Below are 22,500 nucleotides of genomic sequence, written 5' to 3'. Positions count from 1 at the left end.
CTCACCCTCGGCTCCACAAGAGCTCGGTTGTTTTTACGAGCATCTTTTTTTAATGCATTCATTCTCCCCATGGAGACCCTGAACACCCCCCCTCTCTCTCTCTCTCTCTCTCTCTCTCTCTCTCTCTCTCTCTCTCTCTCTCTCTCTCTCTCTCTCTCTCTCTCTCTCTCTCTCTCTCTCTCTCTCTCTCTCTCTCTCTCTCTCTCTCTCTCTCTCTCTCTCTCTCTCTCTCTCTCCGCTCAGTGGGCCCCTGCATGGCTCCCTCATGGCAGGCTGTGCTGTGCGTCTGAAGTGACGTGTGAAGGCCACTATTGGCCCGGGGCCTCTGTTTGCTTTGGGCTTCCTTGAACTCCGTAATGACCCATTACCAGGGAGCCAGAGCAGAGGACCAGGGGTGTGAACTACGAAAATACCCCTAGGTCTGGACTCTGTCCAGCGGGCCCAGAGAGACGCCATTGGCTCCGCCGTGTAACAGTAGGCACTCGCTAATTAACCCGGCGGTGGCCAGTAGCAACAGAGACGACTCAGGGCTATTTTTAGCGCGGCGCTCTTTAAAAGCCGCCAACGGTATCACCGAGCCTCCTGACTGCCCTCTCCCTCCTTCCCTGTGAGCGCGCGCCGCGCGGTTGTGTGTGTGTGTTTAATCTTTTATGGCGTAAGCAGACACCAAACATCCTGTGTGTCCCGGTACTGGACCGTCCCTGATTTGAGTGGCAGCAGGAATGCGTTTGTTTTCCCCTCAACGGATAAACTATCGCGTGCCGAGCCGCTGTGCCTCTGTCGGTCACCCCTCCTACGGAAAGAATGTGAGACTCCTAGTCAGTTCCTAGTTGACAGTTGAACCAGTGACATGGGGCGAGCAAAGTCTCGTGCAACATCACTCACTTTAGCTCCCTCTCCCTCTCCCCCCCTCTCTCTCTCTCTCTCTCTCTCTCTCGGTCTCTCTGCTTCCCTTTGTCCTTCTTTATGGTTGTGGCCCTCCCCTCCGAGTCTCTCGCCCACTCTTCCCCCCGTCAGTGAGTCTGCGTCTCCTGATGGTGATCATTTGACTATCGCGTCTTGTGATGCGGTGTGAAATCCCCAATGAGGTAGTGGAACAGCAGGTGACACGCCACACACAGCCCTCCTGTGTGTCTCGTGTTATGAACTGAACTCCTCTGGGTGCTCTGTGTGAACACCAGAGCACCCTGGCTCTCCCTGCACCAGGCTGCCTCAGTGCCCTGTCAGAGGCTTTCATTCCAAGGTAGAAAAGCCTCTCAACCGAGCCGTCGGGTGGTTATAATCTATGTTATGATCGCACGCACGCACGCACGCACGCACGCACACACGCGAGCACATAAGCTCACACATTAACACACACACTCGCACATATATAAACTCTCTCACACACACACACACCCCTTTAAATCCACACACATATGCACACACACACGCACACACACACATAATAAACCAATTCAAATGCACTGTATTGAAAGGACTGGTGCAGAGATCGGGACGTTCGCCTCCCTGTTTAATCATCTCTCTTTTATTGATCGGCCATGCAAATCAGCAGGGATGTCATGATACGATGTTGTATTTTTGTTTTCTGTGACTTGTAAGAATTGCGTTTTAATCTTTAGCGGTTGTTTCTATGCGTGATAATGTCGGGTTTTGTCCGTAATTCCTTAGTTGATAGTGGATGCAAATCATCAATGAATCAGCACCATTTATATATTTGCTCATATTTTTTCCTCCCAAAAAAATGACGTTTGAGTCAACCGGACGATAAAAGCCTTGCAGCAGCAAAGAATCCCTAGAATCCCAATACTCACGTCATTTATTTTTCCCCCTTGTTGAGAAATGTGGAGGTCGAAGGTCGTGCTGTACGAGGTGGAGGAGGAAGGAGGAGGAAGGGGGGTGGGGGTGGAGGGTGGGGTTTGTGAAACCTGGAAGGTGCTGAGCTTAACTGGGAATGAAAGGCTTAAGGCCCCTGGAGCAGCCGGTGAATCATCAGCTAAACAACTCCTCCATGATTCATGCGCCACACAGGGGCCCTAAGAGGATCCTAAACGGATGAGGAACAACTTGATTGACTGTAATGTCTCTGGATGTTTGTGGTGTCTTTGCAGTGACTTCCATCGTGAGCAAAAGTCGGCACGTAGCGAGCATCACAAGGAGTTAGAAAGCGTTGCCAGGATTCTCATGGGCTCCTTCCAGAGTCTCATAACCGGCCCCTGGCTCGTGATCGGTTCCCAGCCCAGAGCCACTGAATGAACGCTCTCGCTGTGGGAACTGGAGAGAACTATTTAGGAGGGGTTTAGGGAGGTTTCTCAGGAATCACAAGCATCTCTCGTGGCTATTACACCACAGGTCCAATTTAAGGCGCCGTGGTCAAGCGTGTGTGTGTGTGTGTGTGTGTGTGTGTGTGTGTATGTGTGTGTTTGTGTGTGTGCACTCAACACTGAGCAGTGAAGGAATGTGCACAGCTCTGAGTTTGGAGGGAAGTTGAAGAATGTGCTAATGTCATTATGGGAATTCTCTACGATACCATTCTGCTTAATCACACACAACACACAACTCACACGTGCACGCACACACACACACACACACACACACACACACACACACACACACACACACACACACACAAACACACACACAAAGTGTGATTTTTCCCAGTCTACTTATCACCACTGTCCTTTGAGGCTCTGACTGTGTGTTCTCGTCCCAAGTGTTCCTTCATTAGTAGCCTCTGCACAGTTCTGTTCTTCCCCCATAGTTGCCTCTGTGTGCGCCTGTAGATTGTGATGCATGCTTATCTTATTGATTCTCCTGGGAACCAAAACAATGTTCGGGGGGGTTACTTCTTGCAGCACTTACTCTAGTTAAGCTTACTGTGCAGTACGCCCGTAGTACCACTCACCGGGATATATGTACTCACTGTGCAGTACACAGTACACTAGTACCACTGTTCTTGTGTGTGTGCTTACTGCTTACAGTGAGTACTAACTAGTACAGCCTGTAGCACCACTCAGTGTGCTGTGTGTACTCACTGTAGTAGTGTGCTGTGTGTACTCACTGTAGCACCACTTACTGTGTTGTGTGCACTCAATGTAGCACCACTTACTGTGTTGTGTGTACTCACTGTAGTACAGCCTGTTGTGCCACTTACTGTGCTGTGTGTACTCACTGTAGTACAGACTGTAGAACAACTCACCGTGCTGTGTGTACTCACTGTAGTACAGACTCTAGTACCACTTAGTGTGCTGTGTGTACTCACTATAGTACAGCCTTAGGCACCTCTCAGTGTGCTTTGTGTACTCACTGTAGTACAAACTGTAGTACCACTTACTGTGCTGTGTGTACTCACTGTAGTACAGCCTTAGGCACCTCTCAGTGTGCTGTGTGCACTCACTGTACTACAGCAGCCCCCAGTGTGTAGGGAGCCTGTTCTAGCCCATAGCAGCGTTCTGTGTGAGCGAGGGGCGAAACAAGGCAGCATTCAGGGGTTTGTTTGGACAGCGTTGAGCAAGGAGTAATTACGTGTAAATTTAGGATTCTTCGGGAGCTTGCAGTCTAGTCTAACGTCTAGACGCTCTCCCCTGTGCGTTGCAGCATAGCCTAGCGAGGTCTCTCCACCACCCTACCCTACTCCTTGCCTCTCCCCTGTTTGGCATCGGTAGAATGCAGTATTGTACGCCGGGCTCGCCGGCGACACTGTGCGTTCTGTGTGTGTACGCATTGGCAAGGAAGGTGACGTCAAGAGATGCTAGCGGTGATACCGCTGATTACATTATGTTTGTACGACCGCAGAGCGCGCCAGGCAGCCGTTATCGTGCTGTTCCCTGGGTTCCAGCGTGACCCAGGTCCCTGGTAGCGTGACCCTCCTCCCCGTGGCTGCACAGTGCACACAGAGCCCCCCCCCCCACAGCCCCCGGTGGCCCTGGGAGGAGCCCTCGCCTGCAGGGCTTTATCTCCCAGGCCATGCTGCCCTGCTGCCGTGGGCGGCGCTGCCCTGCTGCGACTCTGCAGAGAAAATCCTCAAAGCTGAGGATCTAGACTTGAATACCGTTTACTGTTTTCAGAGTTGAAACCGCAGAATTTGGAGTTTGTTGTCTTGCGCTAATGCAAATCCTCTTTTCGTGTGCTGTCCCGCTATCAGTGTGTTGGTGTGTACCGTCTTAATTACGCCTGTTAATGTGAAGTTGTGGTGCTTGTGTTCCACGAGTAGCTCGCTCTGTGCTGGGCTTCGTGGGGCTTTTTGCGCCCCAGTTAACCACTGTTTTAGCGGATCGTCTCGGCTAACAGTGTCGCCGTGTTGCGGTTGCACGTAGCAGCGACTGACAACATCAAAATTGATGTGTCATAACTGTGTGTTATGATGACTCCGTGAACAATCATGCTTATGATAAGGGTCTCTTATTTCAACCTTCATTTCTAATCTTATAAATCAACTCCAATTGGCATCGTTTGCACAGGGTTTAAGGAAATCAGCCGCGTCTTTTTACTGCAGCTCAGCACTGCTCTCAGGCCTCTGCACTGTAGTTTCCCAGGCTTTAATAAACCTGTCATGGTTTTTTTCCCAGGTCAGCAGCATGACGATGGTTGCCCTGCAATCAAAAAGCTCCACGTAAAATCCCCACGTTGTTCGCCGGTGGGAAAGGACTGAGGGTGATGTCACTCTGCCCCAGATCACTGCTGGTTCTCACAGTTCAGCTAGATAGCACTCTCTCTGTCTCTCCCTTTTACACATTTTCATGCTCTCTCTCTCATGCTCTCTCTCTCTCATACTCTCTCTGGTCCTCTCTCTCATGCTCTCTCTCTCTCTCTCTCGTACTCTCTCTGGTTCTCTCTCTCACGCTCTCTCCCTCTCTAGTGCTCTCTCTTTTTCACTCTCTGTGTCTCCCCCTTGTACACTTGTTCATGCAATCTCTCTCTTGCTTTCTCTCCCATATATACTTTGTCATGCACCATATTTTTCTCTCTCTCCTTCTCTTTCACTCTCTCTCTCTCTCTCCCAGGCACACATCCTCTCTCTCTCTCTCTCTCTCTCTCTCTTTTATGTAGACTTACTCATGCACTCCAGCCCCCCCCCTCCCTCCCCCCACCCTCTCTCTCTGTCTCTCTCTCTCTCTCTCTCTCTCTCTCTCTCTCTCTCTCTCTCTCTCTCTCTCTCTCTCTCTCTCTCTCTCTACTTCCCTATTCTTACCGGTCAGCAACACATGTATAAAACATCAGCAGATTCCCCCCTCCAAAGTTCCACTACTAAGCATTATTGCCCCCGCTACTCAGTAGAAAAGTTATCAGAATTAATGTTTTCCTCGGTAGTGGTAACCACGGCGACCCGGTCAGACAGCCAGTACTCTGAGCTGATCTGCATGTTGTTGGTAGTCAACCGTTTCTCAGTCAGCTGAAAATGTGCTGACAAGGGGGGGGAGGGGGGTAGTAATATGAGGAGAGCTTGCAATTGAGTGTGTGTGTGCACGCACGTGTGTGGGAGTTTGTGTCCATGCGTCTGAGATAGAGGGAGAAGTTAGCAAATTGTGTGCGTGTGTGTGTTTGTGCATGTGTGTTTGTCTCCATGTGTCTGAGACAAAGAGGGAGAAGCTTGCATTTGAGTATGCCTCTGTGTGGGTATATGTGTGTGTAAGCGTGTGTTTTTTGCACACAAGTGTGTCTCCATGCGTTGGAGAGGCAGAGAGAGCAAGTTAGCTAATTGAGTGTGTGTGTGTATGTATGTGTGTGCCCGAGCACATGTGTGTGTGTGGAAGTTGGACTGCGGGTGTCTGAGACAAAGAAGCCGACGCCTGCTTTTGAGTGTGCCAATGTGTGCGTGTGTCGTGTGTGTCTGCGTGTGCATGTTTGTGTGTGTATGTGTGTGTGTGTTTTTCAATGTGTGGATTGTGAGAGTTTGCAAGGAAACCTTGGCTGGTGTGTGGCGTGGTTGTGTGTCTTTGAACTTGGTCTTTGGTTCCCAGATGCAGACGTTTTGGTCTAGGCTCAAAACTTTGCCTTTCCCCGGCAGAGTCACTGTTTCAGCTCTGAGCACACTCACACCCCTGGATTGTGTGCTTATTGCACTTTATTAAGTATGAGAAAGAAAAATAATCTCTAAACTCTAACTAGTTTGACTTTGACATCGTTCCATGTGTGGGATGTGATTGGGTGGGGTGACAGTTTGATCCAGAAACGATTGTGAAACATTCCTTCAATCAGGGGACATTCGTCTGGTAGTTTTCCATCCTCATGGACGAGACAATGACAGGAAGTAGAGGAGAGAGGGAGAGACCTGCAGCCGTCGCCTCTGCAGCGAGGGCTTTTGTCCTCTGTGCACTACCTGGTGGGACCACCGGGGGCGCCCTGTAGTCCTACTGCACGCTCTCTCTCCTGACTGTGTGTGTCAAACGGTGACGCGGCCTCAGACTCTACAGTAGCGCCGGCTCAGGGCTCCCCGACCGCCGCACCATGTTGGTCCGACTGCAGAGGACCACACATACGGGCCCCTTGGAAGACAATGGATCACACACACGCACAACACACACATGGATACACACTCGTCCACACGTGACCACACACTTTCAAGTGTTCTGACTCACAAGATGTGCCTCTCCATGGCAGCTTTGAACGCTGTTTTAACTAATGGCATGTGTGGGTGGTATTGTGTGTCTGTGTGTGTGTGTGTGGGTGTGTGTGTGTGAAGTACAGTAAAGTAATGGGGCCAATTCATTCTGTGCAGTAGGTGGTCTTGTTAAGGTTATAGTGCGTGTGTGTGTGTGTGTGTGTGTGTTTGTCTGTGTGTGTGTGTGTAGTGGGGATGGGGTGGTCTCCTTAGATCCTTAAATATGCCCCCTAACCCTTAACACACACACACACCCTGGGGTGTGCCCTCCTCTAGATCGTATCATAGCCACGGTGCGGCTGAAAGTAGTAGTTGGCATCACATCATAGTGACAGCGGGGGTCTCTCTCTCTCTCTCTCTCTCTCTCTCTCTCTCTCTCTCTCTCTCTCTCTCTCTCTCTCTCTCTCTCTCTCTCTCTCTCTCTCTCTCTCTCTCTCTCTCTCTCTCTCTCTCTCTCTCTCTCTCTCTCTCTCTCTCTCTCTCTCTCTCTGTCTCTCGCTAAATCCAGTATTGTAGTGCAGTTGGTTTAGTGATCTTGCGTTCAAGCATTTCTTCATTTAGCTGATGCCTTGTTTCCTCCGAAGCGTATGACATTGGACTCATGTCATCAAGGTGCAGGCTCGCTCCAGGATGCCCACAGGTTACCCGGGATGTTATGGAGGGGTGTCCAAACACCCGAGGCCCCCACACGCTAACCCGCCCCCCATATGCACACACCCTAACCCTTATTGAGTGCGGTGCTTTGAAACCCTCCAGGAGAGATCATGTGTCATGATCCAATTCTGAACCATGTTTGAGTTTCGCCTAGTAGGAAGGACTTTGGAAGCCTGGTTGAACGTCTGGGTTTGAGGGCACAAGAGCCAGCCTTTGACGTGTAATAGACGCAATTGTGGCGTTTAAATGTGTTCCTACACGCTGATGTTGCTCGCATCAATTGAAGGATCTCACGGTCTGTGTCTGAAGTCTGTACTGTGTTGTAATTGATTGGGTGGTGTTTCCTCAGGAATATTGAGAATGTTGATTCAGGCTCGGCTTGAGTCGTGTTCCCCGATCCGTATTCCATGTTCCAGATCCATGTTCCTGTTGTTGGAATTCACCTTTTCAACAAAGTTTATTTCTAGAGACACGCACGTAAATAGATTAATGTATGCATTACCTGGAAGGTGCATCAAGTTGAGTGTGGAGCTGATAATCCGGCCCCTTGGAATCATCATCATTGCACCAATGCTAACCGAGCTCCTTTAACAGAGTCTGAATCTTCCAGTTAACAGATGAATATTTATCAAAGCTTTCGAGTTTTGATACCTTTTTGCAAAATGGCGTCTCCTTCTCCGTCATAGACCATGACTCTCTGTTACAGTACATGCAGCTTCGGCTACTAGCTGCCTCACACCAGTTATCTTTGATGCATTACCAGTCTTCATGTTGAGTTTTACATTAATAAAGATCAAATAGTAATTTTGATCACACAGATTCAGCATCCCACGTGTATGTGGGTAGGCTATGTAAGCCCAACACGATGTTTCAGAATGGGATTTGACTGCATCGATTTGTCGTTCTTCCTGTAGCGGACGTCCCAGATAGAACGCTTCATGCCTTTTCTTTATTTAACATATCATATCTTCTAGTTACTGAACCTGCCTTTGATGCATGAAGGAAATTAGAGATAAGATGTGAATTAAAAAGTGTGAATACTTCTACTCACTAGCACTACTATTACAACAACTTGTTGAGCACTTCTCATTTTGACAGTGAAACATTTAAGTACTATGTGATAAGAAAGAAAGAGCCTGAAAAAGGCTTCCTAGAGTTATACTGCAAGGCTGGCTGACTGTTAGTTGCACAATGCAGTTTCCGAGAAGCACTAGCTTCCTATTCCCTGAAGGTTTGAGTGTTTGTGGCGGGGAGAGAGAGGGAGAGAGGGCGAGAGAAACACATCGTGAGAGAGGAAGAGAGACAGCAGGGGGAGAGGAGAAACAGAAGTGAGGCAGCTGAGGAAGAAACACGTGGCAAACCAAAGGCCGGCGCATGGCGTGTAGCTAGAGGATATGTCCAGGCATGTTCCCAGCGAGCATGTCAATGATTAGCAGGAAGTGGAATCAGGACCCCTACCAGGCCCCAGATATGTTGTGTGTAATAAATACTGCTGTAAGAACGCCTTCCCGAAGCGAGGATGACGGCTGTCCCACATGGAGACAAACTCCCCCTTGTGCACGCACACATGGACACCCCACCCAATCTCGAGCCAGTCATTTCAATAGCTCTTTCTTGTCATGCACCTGGGAGAATCCCCTTGTTGGCCCAGCACGACTAGCTTTCACCCGAATTGCCTGGCCCTACGTTTCCTGCATGTATTAGGTACACTTTCTGGAAAAGTGGATGAATGCGTTGCGTACACACCCATTCCCCACATTCTAGCCTGACGTCGGTCTGGAATCTCCTGTGGAAACTTCCTGACACTAAAATAGAAGTATGAGGTGACCAGGCCAAGAGCCACAACCACACATAAGCACCCTGCCCCGCCATGATGATAACAGATTCAAATAGTTTGAATAGACTCTTCTTTGACAACAGGTGTGGAGAGAGAGAGAGAGAGAGAGAGAGAGAGAGAGAGAGAGAGAGAGAGAGAGAGAGAGAGAGAGAGAGAGAGAGAGAGAGAGAGAGAGAGAGAGAGAGAGAGAGAGAGAGAGAGAGAGAGAGAGAGAGAGAGAGAGAGAGAGAGAGAGAGAGAGGGGCATTGCGTGAGTTATCGCGTACACAGCGTGTTGACATAAGCGGCCTGAGTGTTTGTGTGTGTGTGTGTGTGTGTGTGAGAAACATAGCATGATGTCACTTCTGGGAACAATCGCGTGAAGGAAGAGGAAGTGTGCAAGAGAGAGCACAGACGTTGACCCCAGACAATAGTCTTCTGTCCCACTGCTCCTCGGCTCTCCAGCAGCTGCAGCGCTACTGCTGCACTCCCACTAACAAAACAGCCGGCTTTGATCTGGAAATGAGTTTTTAATCATAGGCCGGGGAAGTCGGTTCAGAAAAACAGAACGTCACAACACGACCGAGGCCTCGGTGTGTGCAGCGCTGCGTCGTACGTCCGATGTCACGCCCGTCCCGACTCGCAGGAGCGATGTGCCAAGCCGACGTGTCACCATCTCAACCCCCGACCACATCTCCAAAGACACGCATTCCTTCAACAGCCCAACTGAAGATGTGACTGCATGTGTTGTGGTGTAAGGCATGCTGGGAAGGGTTTCACGCAATGTTTGTCACAGGACAAGTGCAATACACAGAGCGACAGAAAGCGACCGCATCTGATAAATACAGAGGAGAGTGCACACACTGGGCGGATCGGGCGTTATGGTTCTTTTATGTCTTGCCCTGTTATGCACGGTTTCATCTTTTTCCCATTAGAAAAATGACTCAACAAGGGAATCGTCTTCTTCCCTTTCTTTCTTGACGTGTCAATGCGGTGGAATCGCTGCTCATTCATTTGTTTCATCCGTTTGTTGAACCACGTCAACAGAGTTGCTCAATGCTGTTCCTCCCTCTCTACCTCAACAGTGTCCCGTTGCCAAGGATGTCTTCGAAGACGCCCAGTGCCAACAGCATAGCCCATGCACGCAGAACAGTGCAGCAGCTCAGGATCGAGGCCAGCATCGAGAGAATCAAGGTGCCGCCATCCCTCAGCAACCCCACATCGTGCCCCCATGTGTACAACGGATGCATACTTCATCCTATGTGTTAGAACCATTCACATTATATAATTGCAGAGCATGACATCTTTGCGAGAGTCCAATTTTAAACATGTTTCAAGGGTTTTAGTTTTGAGAAATGAGGTCATATGACCATGTGCCATACAAGGATCAACTGATTCCTCATGACACCATAAGGGCCATGAGACGAGTGCTAATGTGTCTGGCCTGCTCTCTCCGTGGGTCCGACAGGTGTCCAAGGCCTCGGCGGACCTGATGAACTACTGCGGCGAACACGTCAAGTACGACCCTCTGGTGATGGGCATCCCCGCTTCGGAAAACCCCTTCAAGGACAAAAAGCCCTGCACTATATTGTAGTGGAGGGCCGCCCTAGCCTTCATGTTTATGATTATTATTTTCTGCTAATTAATGTTGCTGTATTCTTTTTTTGGGGGGGGGGAGGAGTGTGATTTTCTAGTCTCTCACTAATTAACTCCAAATGCATTGCATTTTCAGTTTTTCCAGTTCAACCACTTTGTTCTCAGAATACGACACAAAACAAAGCCATAATCAGCCTGGAGGTGGGGAAAGGCTGACCTGCCATGCAGTGTTATAATGACACACATTATTAATGATTAACAATTATTGATTTACGATTGATTATTATCTTAATAGCACTTTTGCTTTTAAGATGCTGCATATTGACCCCTGAATACTAAAAAAAATAAAAAAATGGTGCGATATCTTCTTTTCTCGCTCAAATAATTCAATTCAGCCTTTCTTTAATAATACTGCAGGCTGCTCTGGCACAGTCGACTTGCATCATGGATTGAGTTCTTCATTCAGACACAAGTTAAAATACACCCCTAGGGCTGTTTGACTGTTGAAAAATGTCTAGCTCATCAGCTTACAGACTGAAAAGGTCTGGTCGTATTTCCTCTAGATCCCTGCTTTTTTTATTTTGGCTAGTGCTGTCCAGCTGAAATGTATTTAAAAACAACGCAGTCATACACTTGAAAGCTGTAGGATTTGACACAGTCACTAAGCAAAGGTTTAAAATGAAATTTTCCACAAATGGTAGGTAGTGTTGACCTGTGCAGGCGATGACCACTCAGCTCCAGTGGTCAGGCAGTCATTACTTCCTGCCTGAGCCTGGTGGTATTTTTAAAGATCACACATTCCTCGAGCTTATGATGACAGAATTCCATTCAAACTCCTTAAGCTGATACTGAAAAATATTCTATTTGAACTTTTCTTGCTCTTCAGTTTGTGTCGATTCAGCTTGCCAATTGATAAATGCTTTTGCAAAGACACCGTAGATAACCCAGAGATATAGGAGGCCGATAATAGTGGTGGCTAATTTAGATAACGACACGTCATTTCCCGCATTAGGTACCCCTCCCTTCCGAATCTTACGTCAACTAGAATTGCCGGAACCTTCTGTCACTATTTTTAGGTTAATCATCTTCTACTGTTCCTCCTTGATAGAAGACCAAGTTAGGGATCAAGCCAAATATGCGTGCGAATGAAACCATTTTACTTTAATGTTGTTTATTTAATGACTATGATATTGCAGAAGCCTTAAGGAAAGAATCACCTGACCTGGTTATTAAAATGTCATCTCTGTAGCCCAACCTCTGCTGACAAACACAATGGTGAAATTGGAGGACAAAAGTCCAATCTGAATTAGCACTGAGTGGGCATGCAATATTTGCGTTTTTTATAATGCGCCGACAACCAATGAAATTACAGTGGGTAGAATTAGCATGGATTCTACACATTTAAGAAGAATGATGATAATACAACTTGTAGCCAATCGAATGGCTGCCTCAGAATTTGAAAGGTTTTATTGTTAATAATAATAATTTGGCAGGAGTTACCCCAGTTGAATCGCTTTGCGTTATGATATCCGGCTACGCAATAACTTTTTTAAAGTATTATGTGACACTGTGAGCTGTTTTAACATATGCATAACAAGAGTTTCTCAATATCTTCAATGTGTACTGTATGCTTTAATGTTTTTAAAGTGCTTGGGGACTAGATGCCATCGATTACGTGCATTAACTGACACAAACTATCAATCTACCTTTCTAAAATCCTCATTTATTTTGCAGTGTATAGGGCATGGTGGCTTTGTTAATAAATTCCTATTTGAACTGTGAAATATCTTTTAGATTAGTTGAGGGGTTCTGGTTAGCATAATATCAATTGAATAGAACTGATTATTCTTACACTCAAAAGCCTTACTTATGTTTGCCTTGTATTATAAAAAATAAGCCTTGGGAGTATTGATGTTGGCGTTTCCATCAAATGTTTTCTGTCCATGTGCTGAATGTGATTTCTAACTGTATTGTGCCAATGTTTTGTCTTTGTGTTGTCGCTAGTACCGGTGGTTTGATAATATTGTACTTCCTGGTGCTGCAGTATTCATTGGTTTTGTAACCTCTTGCCTTCTCCAAAGGGTATATTTTAGGTCTTCAAATTTGTAGAGTAAAGCATTGTTAATTTCCATCATAGTGTTTTTATGATTTAAAAAAAACTAATGATATTTGCAATGCATTGTTAAGTCACCATTGTAAACAACTTTTGAAGGAAATATACATAAGCACTGCAGCTTTTTCGACCTGCTGGTCTACCTATCCATTGAACAATTCAGAAAAAGTTGCCACTATTCAACTAGAGAAAAGGAATAATTCCACCCTCAGTATCTACAGTTTGGTGATTATTTTATGAATCGGGTGTCGGGCACAGCATAATGATATATATATACTCAGCATAAGAATATCATGTTACTATCTAAATAAAAACAAAAACAATGGTGTTCAACTGGTGGAGACCAAGAATAATGTGTTTCAAAGTTTTTTTCCTTTCTACGAGACATTGAGAAACTGTGATGAGGCTATCCTTGCTGTCAGAATAGTGATGCCATTCAAGGAAGATTTGAACCTGTGGAATCTGATTGGTTCAACTTCCAACCAACAAGTAAAACCAACCCTTTGTCTCTCTGCTGAGGCACAGTCTTACTGTTGGTAATAAACAAACGCTTGGTACGGCATGCTGCTGCGGAGGTTGACTCCACATCTCATAAGGGCTTGAACTGGATTGGTGTATACATACTATGCTCCTGTTATCGTTAGTCAACAGAAGAAATAAGGGCATACAATATTCCCTTAACATCTCATAACTTTTGTTCTGGGATCTATACCTTACATTTACATTGAGTCCAACATGTGTATATTGAGCCCATTCAGCTGGCCATTTTACTCATGGCCACTTACAAGTGAGGCTGACAACAAACAAAGTAGCTTGTAGGGAAAAAAACAGAGTAAAGCTCACTTAGAGATTTCAACAATAAACTCCATAATCCTTTGTATTTGGAAGCTGCTACCTTGTTCTGAAGGGGGGAGGGGGGGGGAGTCTGTTTCCTCTCTGTAGATTCCACTCCACTGGGCTGGAGTATTTATACATTTATACCCCACCCACCCACAAAGTATAGGCTGTCTCCCACGCTTCTTCTGAACATGATGAACCCACCCTGGCTGTCTGGACCCAGAAAACAGAGCTAATTATAGCACTGGCCTAGCCCCTCGCTGCTGTTTTTCTTGGGAGGGGGGCTTGCCTAGGGCTCTGTGGTGGTGGTCACGAGGGGCGTCTGGCCTGCATTCACGGCCGCTGTTAGACAGAGGAAGATGGAATCAGCAGTATTATCCCTTGTCAGTTATTGTTGGATTTGTTTAGAAGGAAGCCCCATCATGGATTCTCTCCCATACATAAACTAGGGGGAGGAGGAAATAACACTCAAAGATGCACAATTCACAAAAGAAAACGTGTCAGGGATTTCTCATTTTGTGATTTTCCCAGCCATTGTTCTGTTCATGAAGGAAGGGTTATGTTCTTCTGCCTCAACGGGCAGATGGAGAAGCGTTGTTGTGTAGCAGAGCTTCAAGGGTAAGGCCATGTAGGAAACATTACTGGGAACCACGTCATGCATCTCTCTCATCCCCAAATTACAAAAAAGTCCAGCAACGTCCTTCAATTCGATCAACTTTTTAAAACACGTTACTTTACAAAAATATATTTGGAGTCAAATCTCCACACCCTGCTGCATGCTAACTGCAACAGCATTGCATTTTCCATCGCATGCGATGGTGCAGCCATGATCATCGAAACCAACGACCAGCAAAAGCAGGGGCTACATGGCCGTCCAAGCTCTACATTGTGCAGCAGCAGCAGCAGCAGCAGCAGCGGCAGCAATGCAAAGGCAGGACGACACAGAGGCTGCCCTGCCTGCCACACGGCTCGCTATGACTCCCTGGCCGGCCAGTTGGTGTCAGTGTGTTGGAATGTGCTGATGTGCTGGGGAGAGGAGGAAGGGGTGAGAGAGGGGGGGGGGGATCAAGGCCAGCATGCAAGGGGAGGGCGTTGGTTTATTGATCTGCGTGGGCTGCAGTCGTACTTCACCCATTTATTGTTCTTTTACGTTGTCGCCTGCACATGGAGACGGGCCGAGCCCTTCAAGAGCAGCGTGTGGAAGAGCAAGGCAGGTGGCACCAGAAGAAGCCAGTTCATTGGTCGGGAGGCTGTGGGGGACTGCTCGCTGCAGCTCACTCCACCCCTTGTTCGGTGGTCCCGCACCTGCATGGTGACTCAGGGAGAGACTGTTCCAGAAGCCTGTGATAGATGGGCTTTTGACTTGTCCTTAGCACAGAATTGTGCCCTCTAGCACAGCAGGATGTGTGGACTCTTGTTTTAACTGAGCACCAGGACCTACAGGGTTTAAAGGGCTTACAGTAAAAAGGATTGTGCATGTCCTTATGACTCAAGGTCTTGAGATAATTAGTTGATTAGAATCTAGTAGTCTTTCGGTTTCCCTCTGACTTTTCTACGAGGTCTGCTTTTGTCATTGCATTCAACTGATTGAAGTGGTCAATTATTCCTCCTTTTATTTCAAACCGGCAGCTGCCTAATTACGAGTGGTGCACCTGCAGCCCCCCCACCCAACCACCACCCTATACAGTCATGGCTTCAGGCCGGATCTGGGTCATTGTGAGGTGGTGCCAGCGCTGCACTTTTAGTCCAGCTATTCTTTAGTAGAGGTCTTAAAATAGCCTCTCCCCTTGGCTCAGAACAATACCACATGACATTAGTCAGCAGCGTCACACCCTCCAGTCACACGCCTAGCGATACAGCCAGGCAACCTTTAACATACTGCCCACTAAAACCACCAGCACTGGCCTCTCTACAGCACAGTTGCTCTCTGCATGCTCTGTGATCTCTTACATTATCTCTGTAGAATGCCAATGCCGGTAGGATTACAGACAGTATAAGCAAGTTATGGAAACTATATCCCCACCCCCCCCCCCTCCTTATTTGAACCAAGAAGTTTCCTTCAACTTGAACAGGATTTCTTTGTTGCAAATGCTAGCTCTGCCTTAAGGCATTTGCATGGACATAGGCACATTCAGAATGCAGTGTTCTTACATGTTTGGCCATAATGATAGAATGTGGGAGGTTTTTAACAGAGTATGACTTGAGCAACAATGTTCCGTGCAATCTGTCTTGTAAAGGCTGAAAAAAACATCTTTGAGGGGGAGAGAATTTCACTGACGTTGCAGGGGGAAGACCTCCCTTGCATCACCTTACTGACATCATTGACATCCAACACTAGCAAGTCACACGTGTTACAGGAAGGGTTGGTGTGTGTGTTTATGGCAGGGTTATTCAACTATCAGCAGGCTACTTTAGACTGGTTCTGAGCTGCACCTTTAATTCCTCAGTTCTTGGAAACAGCTTGTGCAAGCCACCCTGGGTACTGTCAGTGGGCCCTCCTCTCTGTAACCGCATGCAAACTGGTATCATGCAGCACACAATGTACACAACACAACGTATGCAAAAAAGGTGGACTCTCTTTATTCTGTACCATTTGGCCTAACCCTAACAATTTATTCAAGTCAGCGGGCAAATAGTGCAACCTGTAGACCTGTCCGCAAAGACTGGGTGGGTGCATAGTGGGTAAGAACGTACATATGAGGTGACATAAGGGGGAGTGGGCTGAATGCAGGGCATGGAAGTGCTGACCCAGGCAATGCTCTCAGTGGAAAGGGTTGGGGATTATTGTTTCCCTCCAGCTCAGAGAGGTCACCGAGGCCAACATGACCCCTATGATCCGCACGTGACTCCCCTTTACAACTGCTTACTGTGTGTGTGGTTGTGGGGAAAGGGGGGAGGGATGGGGTGGGAGCTCTGCAACATTTCTAGAAATGTACCATGAAAAGGAAAAAAGACATAGTTCTGGCTCCAAAAGAAAGGCTTTTTATTTTCCACAATACATACTGGTTTTTATCAAGCTTTGGAAATAGTAAAGGGTAAAAAAAAATTGAAACATAAATACACTTAAATATCATTAGAAATAACTTAAATTGTAGAAAAATGAACTATTACTACAGTATGTAGCAAAAATTGGTCTGCATAGAAAACACTGACTACAGACCATATTTTTCACTGTAAATCTATCACTTCCCTTTTTAAATAATAATAATAATAATAATAATTACAATAGTAACAAGAATAACACCAACAATTTCAATGAAATTAGTGAAATTTCAGAGTTCCAGTGTTTCAACAGTGCTTTGTCTTTGCAGGGGGGAGGGGGGGGCTTGGTCGACTCCACTGGTGTTTAAAGCTCTTATAAATGCTCTTTCACCTTTTCTAGAGTAATCACAAGTGCTTAAACCACTTAAATATCCTTCTGTACGCGGTTCACTTTTACATCAAAAGCGACGCTTTTTGTTTTTACCTCCTTCTCATGACGTTAAAAGTGCCATGTCATCTCGTCATCTCGTTTGCCAAGAGCCACAACTCCCAGCAGGCCCGTCCCTGGGGAAATCCAATTCCCAAATCTAGATATTTGTTCTTTTTGTTTAGACACAGCCACTCTGGAGGGCTGGTCATCCATTTTGTTCCCTCCAAATTCATGTTGCTGATCTTCCGTCTTCCCCTTGCCGTCAGTAGGGCGTTTTGAATTAGAGCCCAGGGTCGGTTGGTAGTGTGTCCATCCGGATTCACACCCGACTCCCTGTCCACTGTACAGTTCTTCCACAGGTCTCCGCTGCTGGTCTCCAGGGCTCTTCACCGGTCCGGGAGGTTGATGATGGGCACCCATTGGTCCATACACCGGCTCTCCCTGCAGAAGCCGTTGACCTTGCTCAAAGCCGGGTCCTTCCATGACGTAGACTGTGGGCTCTGAGATTGAAAAGAAATCAAGAAGTTTCACAACTTTGCAATAGAGCATGTGATCATTTCCTCAGAAATTCATGTGGGGTCCTAAAGACTTGTTCTAGCGTGTCGATGTCGACGCATGGAGATTTACACCGGTTCGCTGCATCAAAGCTGAGCCACACAGTGCATTGCAAAGCAATACTCGCCGAAAATGAATAGCGAAGAACCATCTATTTAACTAAAACAATTCGCTGTTGCAGTTGACTGCAGACTAACACACACCAGAGTCAGACTGAATGGACAGTTGAAATCACAGGGCAATAAAAACACTGGAACAACAAATACTTTTTTTGCCAAGGCTACATGCTTTCCTGTTTCCTAAACGTCCACACCGGGTATGTGGCTTGGTAGTGTGTCATGGAGGATTCATATAGATTAAAGACAAACAAGAATGGGCACTTACAGTGACAAGGACACAATGCAGGTCCATGGGCTCCCCCCCGTTTTGCTTGCTCCCTCCTCCAGCTCCGCCGAGTATCTGTGCCAGGCGCCTGGTGTTGTTCACTCTCAGGATGTTGATGTCATTCTCACAGCAGAAAGCTTGAATGAGGGTGAAGTGAATCTGAAGGGCAACGTCTTTCACATCTTCATCGTCCGTGGCCAGGATGCACAAAACCACATTATCAGGATCACTGGATGGTTAAAAAAAAAAAAGGAGTATATAATCAGTACACTTTCAGCATTGTCCTTTTACCCACATGTTTTACAGAAGTGCTGAGCAGGGGGAAATGACACAAAACCGGCATAGAACGGCATGGCAATATTTAAAATGTTTAGAAGTTTGTAAAGCATCCTATTACCATATAGGGCCTACATAGAAACAGCTGTTACTCGCATATTATGTCATTGTACACATTTTTTGCAAAACACACATGCACTGATGAAAGGGGAGGAGCTCTGGGTTACATGATGTGAGAAGTTCAGGGTTACATGATGACTTACACATTCAGAGACTTGGCTGCCTCGTAGACCCCCACGGTGATGCCGCCCTGCGGCAGCGCCGACACCAGCACCTCCTCCAACGCTTTGGCCACAGAGTCCATTCTGCAACAGCGCAAGAAAACAAGTTCATTAGGTGAAGTTCAAACTTTGTTGCAAACGTAAAGTCAAAGTAGCCCCCCGTCTCTAGCTAGCGGGGTTAGCTAGCCGGGCGTCCCTGAGGGCAACGGACAGATGCACGGTGACTGATCCACGTACCTAACTAGGACTTCTGAAGATATTAGAAATACCTAGCCTAACTGAAATGAACATGCTATAAAATGCTGATATATATTAAATATTTTTATGATATAAAATATTTCGATACTGGTAAATGCCGACGTCTTACTGTTAGGTTAGCGTGTTGAAGGTTAAATAATGTGAAGCCGGCTTGAGTCACACATCACTCATTGATGTCCAAGCGTCGCGCGACGTGCGGGGGTTGAAATCGGTCAGTATGTGATGTATGAACCGGCTTAGGGTAACGGTCGAACTATTTAAAAGTTATTATTAAGCTGGCCACTATGTGCACATTAACAACATATAAACATTTAGTTTGTATACCAGTTACAACGTGAATGTAGAAGACAAGATGCATACATGAAGACCAAATTACCTTTCTTGAGAAAATTCCCCACTTAGTTCCTCAAATGTCATGTTGACCGTAAAATCCAAGTCCACCATAGACCAAAATACAAAACGTCGAAACTGTGCTGCTAAGTCCTCTGTTTACTTTATCTCAGTCCGTACAGGTCTGCAACTGAGAAGCTGCGTATGGGACTTCTCCTGAAATTCACTGGAACAAGGCGGTCACTGAACACTTCACCCGAGCGCTCATTGGGCGCATGCTAAACAGGTCCACGCTTGTGGATGCTGATTGGCCAGGAAAAGCACTAGCAACAACGAGAGATAAGCTTTGTGATTGGAGGATAAATTATACAGAGGAGTGGCGTTGAGCTCCGAGGTGTTGGTTGCAGCCAGCCTTTATATGGTTTTCAACTATTCAGAAACCTACATTCCAACACCAGTTTGTAATACCTACCAACAATACGCACTACCGTATGGAAAATCCATAAATCATCTAAAGCTAGTAGCATACAGTATGTTTGGCAATGTTGCTCCCAATGTATCCTTGGACCCCACAGATTTATAAGAACAATTATATTTACAATGATGTCAGCATAATCTTTCTTTGGGAGCTTTTCCGGTACGCCATTTGAACACGTTTTTTTTTTACTTTACACAATGCATGTACAAATATACATGTTGCCATTCACATACTGCAGAACTCACCTGTAATGTTCAGGGGAACCTGGCAACGACTGATGTCCACAGTGCTGGTTCCCTCTGGGGAAGGTGAGGCCCCTGGAGAGCCCGCGCGGAGCAGAGACGGGCGCGGGAGCAGCCTAAACAACCATTAGGATAATTAAAACACAGGGTAATTATTACCTTTCGCAAGCTCATGAATTGCACGTGTTCCAATGCATGCACCCTTTCTTGCATAGATCTTATTAATATGGTTTTCGTTCATCCAAGTTCAAATTTAAATGATCAAAGTCGATGTTTGTTGCAACGTTTTTCAATAGTTGCTGCACCGCTTGCCTTGAGGCAGGCTGTAGAAAACAGAGCTCTGTTTTGCTGCTATGCTGACACCTGGTGGGTGAGTTGACATTTTTTGGGGCGAGATACAAATCTGCACATATCTGCACGCCTATCTTAAATCGTATTTAAAAAAAATATTTTGAACACAATTCATGTCTTAAATAAAATGATGTGGCCAATAGTCACACACAACATGGTAATTGGATTGTACATGCATCTGAATAATCAATGGGGTATAATGAAGAATGCTGTATCGTTTTTTGGGGGGCGTTTACCATAATGATAGATTTGACAAATTCTTAGTGGGCTTTGGAAGTTTCAGCAAACACTTCACAGAAATAGTATTTTTGCTTTTCTTATCAAAAGCATTTGATTGGAAATGTAATAAACTGTAAAGTAACCCTATGGTTAAACCGAATACTATGGTATGGAACAGGAGGCAGTGTTGAAGTAAATCGTGTGTTGAATTATGATGTGCATGTGCAATTAGAGTAGAACCTACAGCCTCAAACCATTGCTGGTCAAGCTCGAAGTCTCTGTGTTTGAATCCCAATGTCAGCAGTCTGGCATCCTTCAGAGCAAGATAGCAAGCAACTATCTGCTCCTTAAGACATGGAGGCCTATCTGCAAAAGATAAATAATTACTTTTGTTCAGAAAATAGTGCCAAGTACATAAAAAACTGTACCTTATCTGCATATTCTACATTGATATTGTGAGTTTGATGTAGGCCTACACCAACGGGAAGTTCAACCCTCAACACAGGATTATATGAATGTTTGTTATTGGCGACATGTTAGTACGTGTTACCCAACCACACGCCATAAGGCTTCTAAATACTCAACAGGTTCATCAACACTAAACCAGAAATGTTTTCCTTCCATCATATTATACCAAAATCATTATCATTATTATGAACATTGTATTATATTCGTGGTTTTAGGTGTAATGATCAACGTCAATCCACATGACAATTGACCAACATGAGGACTATTTTAAGAGGTATGTTTTGTTTTGTTTTATAACTAAAAAAGTTGCAGTATGCAATATATTTGCCTTTTCCTGGGGCCACATCGGTCCACACCCTCTGAAAGGGAACTCGAATATACAAGGGAAGACAACCGTGGGTGGAAATCCACAGAATAGGAATATCTTCTCTGCTTGCTACTCTGTGGAGAGGGCTAGAGTTTGCCTGTAACATCATAGGAACACAGAGTGTTATGCAATTCCACTTCTGACAAACAAATCAGGTTTGGGGACTAAACTCTTTGCACTGCATTACACTCCTTGGATGTATATGTGGTTGCCTATGTATGTAGAATACACAAAAAGACAGTTATCAGTGACGAGTGGGTTAGGGGTATGCAAAGCATTGTCCGTTTTAGGGATGATAGGGATATGTAAATAAATCCACTGTGTGGTCCTCATATAAAGCGATATGACAAGTCTGCCAAATCATCAATCTCTCTCAATCTCTTTCAATAGCCAATCAATAACATCCCCCTCAAACTCTTCTTGACCTCAGGGGTTTATGGGCCCTAGGCCTGTTGGGCCCCGTCCTGAGACTGGGAACCAAATCAAACCTAACCCTAAAACCAAACCCTGAAACCAAACCTTGAAACCTGATCCTGAAACACAACGCTAAAACCAAACCCTACAACCTAACCCTAAAACCAAACCCTGAAACCAAACCTTGAAACCTAATCCTGAAACACAACGCTAAAACCAAACCATACAACCTAACCCTAAAACCAAACCCTGAAACCTAACCCTTAAACCAAACCCTACAAACTAACTCTAAAACCAAACCCTGAAACCTAACCCTTAAACCAAACCCTACAAAGTAACTCTAAAACCAAACCCTAAAACCTAACCCTAAAACCAAACCCAACCAAACCCTAAAACCAAACCCTAAAAATAACTCTGAAACTTAACCCAAATAAGATGACATTTAATGTTCCACAGTCTAACCCCTCCATCTTTGACATGGGAGTAGATTTATATAATACTGGTTTTAATGTTAGTTTAAACTTGAAAAAGGCTTATAAGCTAAGAACTGAATAGCTTGAGTATGATATAATATTATTCCAAATCCCTCCATGTTCGAAATGGCAGTGAACAAGACCACAAAGAGCTTTATGACACTGGTTTCATCCGTGCAAGATCAGACATCAGAGATATCCGTTACAATATAAAAAGGACAATTACATTTTCTATGATTTCAAAAGAAAACATTCTCCATATATTCTGAGGCCCTTTAATAGTATACACACCGTCCAGAACTATGAATGACTGGTTTCTGCCACAAATCTATGAAGATAGCGTTTTAATGCAAGGCCAGGAATTCGAGAAAAGTA

The 22,500-nt window shown here is 45.8% G+C and overlaps 2 protein-coding genes and 1 long non-coding RNA gene across 4 annotated transcripts in view; 2 read left to right on the top strand and 1 right to left on the bottom strand.

The window, feature by feature from the left end:
* The window catches only part of gng12a (guanine nucleotide binding protein (G protein), gamma 12a), a 28,417-nt gene extending 15,284 nt beyond the window's left edge, over nt 1–13,133 (top strand). For both annotated transcript variants that reach the window (XM_030363714.1, XM_030363715.1), the window contains exons 2-3: nt 10,157–10,265; nt 10,540–13,133. In XM_030363714.1, the coding sequence (XP_030219574.1) occupies nt 10,173–10,265; nt 10,540–10,665 (219 nt within the window). In that variant the 5' untranslated portion in view covers nt 10,157–10,172 and the 3' untranslated portion in view covers nt 10,666–13,133. The remainder of the gene's footprint in view (nt 1–10,156; nt 10,266–10,539) is intronic.
* Nucleotides 13,134–16,576: 3,443 nt separating this feature from the next.
* On the bottom strand, nt 16,577–19,368 carry gadd45aa (growth arrest and DNA-damage-inducible, alpha, a). The gene is made up of 4 exons (XM_030364372.1): nt 19,160–19,368; nt 18,508–18,609; nt 17,969–18,197; nt 16,577–17,529 (listed from the first exon to the last, which is right to left on the bottom strand). The coding sequence occupies exons 1-4, from the start codon at nt 19,225–19,227 to the stop codon at nt 17,416–17,418; spliced, it is 513 nt and encodes a 170-aa protein (XP_030220232.1). The 5' UTR covers nt 19,228–19,368; the 3' UTR covers nt 16,577–17,415.
* Nucleotide 19,369: 1 nt separating this feature from the next.
* The window catches only part of LOC115549261 (uncharacterized), a 3,931-nt gene continuing 800 nt past the window's right edge, over nt 19,370–22,500 (top strand). The window contains exons 1-3 of the long non-coding RNA XR_003977728.1: nt 19,370–19,981; nt 20,130–20,203; nt 21,087–21,145. This is a non-coding gene — a long non-coding RNA (uncharacterized LOC115549261). The remainder of the gene's footprint in view (nt 19,982–20,129; nt 20,204–21,086; nt 21,146–22,500) is intronic.

The sequence above is a fragment of the Gadus morhua genome, chromosome 8 (assembly GCF_902167405.1).
Source record: "Gadus morhua chromosome 8, gadMor3.0, whole genome shotgun sequence".
Classification (NCBI taxonomy): Eukaryota; Metazoa; Chordata; class Actinopteri; order Gadiformes; family Gadidae; genus Gadus; species Gadus morhua.
This window is presented reverse-complemented; position numbering and strand designations above follow the sequence as displayed.